Here is an 8,321-nt window from a genome sequence, read left to right on the forward strand (position 1 = left end):
GAACCACTGAGTGGTATATCAGGAGAATCTTCAAACATAGTAGTGAGGACTTACATATACACTGGACCAGGCCTTTCCCAACCTGATGTCCTTTCATTGTCCTGTAACGCTTAACATTCCCAACCCAGCATTACAACCTGGCTTTGATAGGACAACATATCCAACTTCCCAGGGCAGCAAAGAACTAATAAGTTGGTTGAACCTCATTCTTTTGGATCCTGAAGTTATTTTACTTTCGACTGCCAGATCTAGATAGCAAAAAAATGAAATAACACCAGATGGTAGCAGAGAGTTGCAGAACAACTCTTTGCTGCCATCTTGTAGTCATCTGGATTTTTGCAGCCCAGATCTAGAAGTCTGATTTTACCTCTTTATGTTGAGGTAGGTAATGATCTGTGGAATATTATGCATGTTGGGAGATTCTATCTCAACAAGCATAATGATGATGTAGAAGCTCAGAAAAGGCAGCTAGAAATATGACCGGAGCTCGGCTGAATGGTTTTGTTTAAGGGAAAAATATGGAAAAAGGGAGGACAAATTGAAGGCTTATAGAATTATGAGAAAAGTTTATAAAGATTCTACTTTCTTCTAATACTAGAACTTGAAGCATTGTATAGTGGGTATAGTACCTTATTTATTCAGTTTCATTTGTGTGGCCATCCGCTTGCTGTGCAACTTTGGGAAACTTAACATCCAGTTAAAAAACAGATTAAAACCAATGAGCTCTAGGAATTGATCCTCATTTTAAAAGTGTATCTTTACAACCTACTTATGAAGACAACTTCTTCACAAATGTATCGTGACACCCAGCATTTGAGAACAAATGCAGGGGAAAGCTCATGCATTAAAAATCCATAATTACTGAAAAGCAGTAATTATTACTGAAAAGCAGTGTTTACGTTCCAAAGTTTAAAAAAAAAAAAAGCCAAGCAAAACCGCCCATGGTTTACTGCTGGCACAGTTGTATCTACATCTGGAAGAGATTTGAGGGTGCTACCAAAATAGCCATCAAGTAAACTAAAAATGAGACTAAATTATAGCCTTGATCGCTTTTGAACTCAAGAGTTTTGCTACCAAGCTCTGTCCTATGGTGCAGCTGAGACATCGGTAGAACCACAAAGAAGCTTTAAGGCAAGTCTGGTTCATCCTGTCACTTGACTCTCAGCAAATGACTTTTAAATAAGGGCGAAAGACACATCAATGCAAATGCTTTATTTTAGAAAAGTCTTTTTTTAAAACAGTTTTCAGAAAACATTTATTTAAAACAAAAGAATAGGCAGAGGAAAAAAAACCTATTTTATCTCCTGTTTATGGTCCAACTTCAGTATAAGAACTATTTACAATATTTATACAATTCCGGTCCAAAGACAAAGTTTATTTACAGGACCTGTAACCCAGTAGTTCTAGTATAGTTTAAGGCACCTTGAGTGCACACTTTGAGTGTACAGCATAGATTTGGCATGTTCTCAGTGAGAAACTCCTGTCTCAGAAAATAAGGTTATTTTTTGACTGCAGTAAACTTTACAGTCCTCCAATACAGCTTATGTTTGGGGCATAGTCAGCTATGTACATACAGCCAGCCCTTTGTCTCTTCTCTGTCATCACCAACCATTTAGTTATTTCCGACCCTTGGCCAGAAGTGATCTATGGATCACTTGGATCACACTGCATCCTTCAGATTTGCCATGGCTATCTCAGTATCATCTTTTATAGTAGCCAGCCAGCAGGTGCTGGCGAGGCACCCTTCTCTCTCTCTCTCTCTCTCTCTTTTTTTTTTTTTCACTCAGCACAGTTGGATTTTTCAAGTGAGTCAGCTCTGATGACGCTGATATCCAAGTATGACAGCCTCAATTTTGGGTTCAAGTAGTATTTTTTGTGAGGGTCAGTCAGGGATTTTTTTGTTTGTTATTTTTGTGTGCATGGGATGCATAATAGCCACCTCCAGCACCACTGTTTAAAAACGCTCACACTTTTATCTCCGTTGCATTTCTTCCAAGTGCTACATCTTTGGATCTCAGGGCTGCAGTCACGCATTTTGGTCTCTTCTCCATCCTATAAATAAGTCCTGCTCTTCCATGGCGAAAGAACAGTCAAGTCAGGTTCTTGGCCTCTTCAGGAAGCACTGGAACAACTGGCTTCCTCGGGTCATTCCCAAGTCTTTTCTCTGCATAGACAGACGTAGTAGTACCAGCTACAAGATTTCCCCCCCCCCATCTCCAGAGTACTTCAGGTCACACCACAGGTGTGAGAAAGCTACATGTGTCTCTTCATGTGCAATGCCAGGTGGTCAGAACGGGAGAAGGTCCGGTCACACAGGTGGCACTCAAAGGGACGATGCCCGGTATGTTTCCGATAATGGCGGGTCAGTTCATCTGAGCGAGCAAACTTCCATCCGCACCCTTCCCAGTTACAGTGGTAGGGTTTCTCACCTATTTGGGAAGAAGAGGAGAAAAAAAATTATTGATTTATGCCAGGCCAAGAGTGACCACCAGACTCGGCGCTCCTTCTGAAAGGATCTCTCTTTTTAATTTATTAAACTTACATGCCTTATAAATGTATCTGCCTTGCCCTTTATCCTAAATAGGAAAAGGCTGTCAAAACATCCCTTCTGTAAAAGTTAAAAGTCCCTGTGGCTTTCTGACAGCTATATACCTCACACCTGTCCCTTGTGATGTGCTCTCTCCTGCCCTGTCCTCCCTTAGGGCAGGTAAAACACCCATTTTGACCTCAGCTGCATCAGTATAACTATGCCCCCCACTGTGTCCACCTCCCCAGCCCTCCAGAAATGCCTGCAAACCTCAGGAGGAGAGGAGGGGAAGTGCGTTTACCAGGGGCTCCTCTGAAACTTTCTACTTGAAAAGTGAGCTTCCGCTAAACCTACCAGCTTCATGGAAGAATGTGTGGCCAAGCTACTTATTACTCCCTTCAGTCCAAATCCGCCTTCCCTTCCCTTTCCTCTTAGGAGGCAATGAAAGGATGCATACCTGTGTGAGTTCGAAGATGTGCCTTCAGGTGGGAGCTCTTGGTGTAGGTTTTTCCACAGCCAGTGTAAGTGCAAGTGTGCGTGGCGGTCCGTTTGCGGGAGGAAGAACGGCGTCCCCTCTTCGTTTTGGTTTCCAGCATTTCCAGGGGTGAGGCAGGTGGGGTGAGAAGGGTCCTGGAGGCCGAGGCCTGGCAGGGAAGGCTGTCCTCAAAGAGTCCATAAGGGGAGGGTCTCTGGGGGTACTGAGGCTGTGGAAAGCCTGGGTGGTAGCCCTGCTGGGGGAGAGGCATCAACTGTCCGTGGCGCTTGGAGGCCATCAGCAGGTCATCAGGGCTCAGTGGCGGGGTCTCAGCACAAGGCAGCTGAGGAGAGCCAGACAGCATGCAGGGGCCTGGGGTGTTCTCCCGCTTGATGTTGGTGCAGACTTGGGGCCCCAAGCCTGGCAGAGGCTCGTAAGTCTCCACTTCGGGCTCCGGTTTAACATTGTCCACGAAGGGCGATCCGGCAAAGCCCACGAAGAAACGCCCGTGGGCGTAACTCCCTGCGTCCAGCTCGGAGGGCTCCGATTCGGAAGGGAAAGCGGGGCTATAGGGAGTCGGCGTGCGAGTTTCTAACGGACTGTAGTATCCAGCCGCGGAATTGATGCCGAAATAATCGTCCGGTCTCGCGTAATCTCCCCGAGGCATGTCCGAGAGGAGGCTGTTGTCGCTGCTGCCCATGGAGAGGACCAGATCCAGCACGGTGCTCAGCTCTTCGTCCCTGATCGGGGCGACCCCCTCCGTCCTCATCCTCAGGTCCGGCAAGGGGCAGTGGCTGAGCGGCATCGCAGCTTCCAAGCCGCAGGACCATTGCTGGAGAGGAGAGCAGAAGCGGGCGCGTTAGTAGGCGCTGACCCAGACGACCGGCCGGAGCCTGCTCGCCCGCCCTCCGTGCACTTCGCGGGAGGAGACCCCTCTGCGGGCGGAAGCAGCTTCGTCCCAAACCCGCCTCCATTGACTTGAGACATTGGCCTGGCCCGGGGAGGGGTCGGGATGATCCCGCACCCCACCCCACCCCGCAAAAAACCCTGCATCTGTTTCCAGGTAGCCTCACAAAGGAGTGACGGAGAACAGAGGGCGCCTTCCCACGAATCCCCCGGGCAAAGAGCCGGCGCTCCTGCGAGAGCAACCGGCGAAGCGTTGAACCCAGTTCAGTGGGGCCACTTCTCAGGGGTGATCAGGGTCGTAGCCACCCCACCCCACCCCACGAAGCTTCCACGCTGGCCCTTTTTTCCCGTGTCCGGGGCAAGCGTGTGTGCCTCTGAGCATATGCAGAGAGAGAGGCCGTCCCCTCCCCACCGTCTCCCGGACACTCACTTGGGAAGCCGGGCGGCTGTCCTTGCGGAAAGAGGCGAACGAAGGCAAGCTGGAGGCCGGCAACGCCATGTCTGCCTCGGGGTTGCCCCGATCTCCTATCTGCAGCGCTGTGGAAGGCCTGGCCGGCGGCGGAGAGCTTTTAAGACGCGCCGAGGAAGAGCGCAGGCCAATGGCGCTAACGGAGGAAATGCGTCTCCGGATCGCGGGGGGGCCGCTCGGGGGATGTACAGTTACCGCTCCTGCCTGGCCGAGCGGGCCTAAATTTAGCTCCCCTATAAAAGGAGAGCCGCCAGAGCGAGTCCGGAGCGGAGGAAGGCGCTCTGGTTGCCGCGGCCGCTGATCTTCGGGGTGCGGCGAGCTAATGGCCGGCTTAGCCGGACTGTTTCCCGGCAGCTGAGCCAAAGGTTCGAGCTGCGCGCGTCTGGCGTTTTTCACGCGACGGAAACGCTGGCTGTGCAGGTTGCCTGGGTCCCGAGATGGTCTTTGGCGCGAGTTTTCCATGTCGTAGACACCCAACGAAACGCAAAGTTTCTCCGAGCTTGTGAGAAGCGACAACGCTCCCACTCGCCTCAAAAGCATCGGATGCCTAAACCCGGCGCGCCGGGGATTTGTACCCATTATCCCTCTGGTCTCCCCGGCAACGGCCTTAAGCTTCATTTTGACGTTGGGGAGACAAAAGGTGACGACCTTGGACCCAAACAAACGTAACTGAGGGGGTCCCCATACATCACGAGGCCATTGTCTTTGGCGCGGCTCCTCCCGGGTTTAGAGGGAGTCCAAGGAGTCCTGAGTAGGTTAATCCGGAGCAAAAAGGTGGAAGCTTGTGGGCGCCGGGGTAGTTAATCTGGATTTGCAGACCGCTACCTTTTCACCAATAAAGGAGGGTATTTGTAGTTCGGTGTTGCAATGAATATGGCCGTCAAACGCTTCGGACAGCACGCAAACGGGGTGTGTGTGTGGGGGGGAATTGCAGGCACCCTTCCACCTCACTACCTCTTTGTTTGATCCCCCAAATGTCTTGGCCATTTGAAAAGGCTGGTGTGCCTCTGGGCATGTGAAGTGTGTTTTCCCGTGACTGCCAAGCGCATAAGCAGCTGGATGAAATAACGGGAGTTGTATCACTTTCCAGGCTGAGGAAAGTCGGAACTCAGTCGGTTGCTGGCGCCATCTCTTCCCGAACAGTCCAAAAGAATCCTGCGTGAAGGAGAACTGAGGAGAAATCTCTCCAGGTTCTCTTGGCTTAGAGACCGGAGCACGCCGAGCGTTGGGCAGCGTCCACACGTCGCCCTAAACCACCATTGTGATTTATTTGATGGACTTTTAAGGCATTGGGGTAAAACCAGGTCGGCTTCGATGGACCAGGGCGGGGATAACGGCGCAACGAAACGTCTGGACTCGGCCACTCGTGTGGTGTTTCAGACGGTCAACTATTGCTGGAAGGTCCCCGCGCGAAAAAAAAAAAAACCATCCCGGCTGCGAGGCAAGACAGAGAGCAACAGGGCCCCCCGTGGGATGAGAACATTAACAAAACAGATAGCATTTATCTAAACCAGGTGTCCCCAAACTTGGCAAGTTTAAGACTTGTGGATTTCAACTCCCAGAATTCTCCAGCCAGCATAGCTGGCTGGAGAATTCTGGGAGTTGAAGTCCACAAGTCTTAAACTGCCAAGTTTGGAGAGCTCTGATTTAATCCTTCACTCGCTCTCCCGCCTTTTCTCCCAAGGGGAAGAGCCCTCCGCGCTTCAGAGGGGCTCCAAACGGCTGTATCGGGCTGCTGAAACGAAGCTGAGGGAACTGGCGGGGGTGGGGGGGGGGAAGGGGGCCACGAGGATTCAATGGAGAGAGGAATCCCGGCCAGTGCGTCTCTTAGGGGCTTTGGGAAGGGGCTTATCCTTCGCTTTTTTTCCCCCTATAAGCCAAATATACCTCTCCCCTCTTGTCCGTTCGAGATATATTCTCAGCTATGGGCCAGAACAACGGAATGTTAATTATGAGGGCTGGATTTTCGACTGGATTTGCAAACGCATGTTCCCCAAAAAAGGGAAAGGTTTGTTTTGGTGTTTTTTTTTTCCCCTCAGGCTCCAAAACAGTCGAAAACGAAAATGAGCGGGCGGCATAGAAACAAAACAAGGGCGAAGCGATTGTGATTCGGCGGCGGTGTCACGGTCGTATCAGGAGGCGAACTTGGGGTGGGGGGGGGGAGGGGCAGTGAACGTCCCCTCCTCGCTTCCTCGAAGTTGCTGCGGAGGTCGGGCTCCTCGGAGGCTCCCGAAGCTGAGGATGCCTCGCCACGACCGCTACTCATTCTTGCCCCCGCACGATCCAGTCTGCAGATCCAGAAACGATTTACCGGCGCGCCAAAAGGGGCGGGGAAGTGGGGGGAGCCCGCCCAAACCTGATATGCGGGGTTGGGTTGGGTTGGGGGGAGTTGGAAGAGAGGAAAGAAGTTGATTGGAGCGGGAAACCCTACCTGTAAAAAAATAAAAAATAAAATCTGTGCAAATCTCGGTCCACACCCGAAATCCGTGCCTGGGAGCTGAAACAGAGCTATTCCGTTTTCTCCTCTTTTTCTTTTTCTTTTCCAGTTCAAGCTTGAGGGCTTTTGGAAACCGGGGAGACGGCGAGGCTTTAGGTCTGTCCCGGAGCAGGTGGTTAGCAGAGACGGTCAGGGGGAGGGGAGCGAGCTCGGGTCTTCTTCGACTTGAACCATAGCAGCACGGGGATCAGGGGCTACCTGAAAGGGCATCTAGTCGAACCCCTCTTGCCGAAGCGGGGAACAAAATACAGCCACCGATTTCCAAGGCTCTGTTGCCCCCCCCCCCGCCCCCCCTCCGTCTCTCACAGTCCGGGTGGCTTCGTTCAACCGCTCAGAGGGGCTTCTGCACGTCCCCATTTCGATCAGAGCCTTGGACACGTGTTTCACACACACTCACACACACACATTCCTCTCTATATGAGTGGGGTGAGCCAGTATTGGCACTAACAGAATTGCTCCCCTTGGTTGCTTTTAACCCCCCTGTGTGGATGGCTCTGTCCGCATTCTCTCTCGCCCGCATTTTCAAGATGCTCCTTCTACAACTTTCTTCCCTCCGTCCTCCAGGGAAGGGGTGGAGGGGGGCTCACTGCTCTCCCCCTTCCCTAAATGAACGGGGTCCCTCCCCCTCCCTCCGTCCCGGGGTGATGCTTCTGTGTGAGTGAGTGTGTGTGTGTGTGCAGCGCCCAGCTCAGATGCGGCTTTTTCTGAAGCTCCCGTGAGATTCCTCCACGTTGCCGTCCGTTTTGTTTTCCCGAACTCCACGTTGCAAACCCCGCGGCTCCTGACACCGCGAAAACATTGTCTCCATGGCAACTGTCAACTCCTCCGCCCGCCCGCGCGAGTGAACTTGCACCACGGTGATGTCAGGCTGGCGTGGAAGAGTTCACTGGCGAAGCACTGATTGCCTTCTGGTGGAGACGCCCGGTTGCCTAGTACACAAAGCGTGGTGAGTCATGCCTTTATAATTTCACACTTCTGTAATTTCTTGCGATTGCTGCTGGTGAAAATAAAATAAAAAAAACCCTCTCCTCTCTCAAGCAAACGCGGTTTGGGGGTGAGGAGGAAGATGAAGGTTCGTTCTCCGAGCCTGTGGTTTGGTTTCCGAATGTTTCGTTACCTGGCCAGGTAACATCTTCAGCGGGGTTTTAGGGGATCCTCTGATGCCCACGATGTTTGGCAACGAAACGTTGGGAAACCAACCCACAAGTTCGGAGAACGAACCTTCACCCTCATCTTACACCCGAGCTGCAGATATTCGCCACTATTGCAAAACAAGGTTTTAGCTCCTCTGCAAAAGCTGCAGCTACGAAATGTCAGAAGTTAACTTTTCCGGTGCAAAAAAAAAAAGTTCCTTCCCCATGAACGCAAAATAACAAAATTATTTTCGTGTTTGCTATTTTTATATCTATCTATCTATCTATCTATCTATCTATCTATCTATCTATCT

The 8,321-nt window shown here is 51.2% G+C and overlaps 1 protein-coding gene across 1 annotated transcript; it reads right to left on the reverse strand.

Annotated features, from left to right (window-relative positions):
* Positions 1 to 1,197: 1,197 nt before the first annotated feature.
* On the reverse strand, positions 1,198 to 4,906 carry KLF2 (KLF transcription factor 2). The gene is made up of 3 exons (XM_026698833.2): positions 4,339 to 4,906; positions 2,985 to 3,834; positions 1,198 to 2,429 (listed from the first exon to the last, which is right to left on the reverse strand). Exons 1-3 carry the CDS (start codon positions 4,837 to 4,839, stop codon positions 2,254 to 2,256), a joined length of 1,527 nt encoding a protein of 508 aa, XP_026554618.2. The 5' UTR covers positions 4,840 to 4,906; the 3' UTR covers positions 1,198 to 2,253.
* Positions 4,907 to 8,321: the final 3,415 nt, after the last annotated feature.

Source organism: Pseudonaja textilis, chromosome 1 (genome assembly GCF_049901715.1).
Source record: "Pseudonaja textilis isolate UNSWEBS1 chromosome 1, rPseTex1.2, whole genome shotgun sequence".
Classification (NCBI taxonomy): Eukaryota; Metazoa; Chordata; class Lepidosauria; order Squamata; family Elapidae; genus Pseudonaja; species Pseudonaja textilis.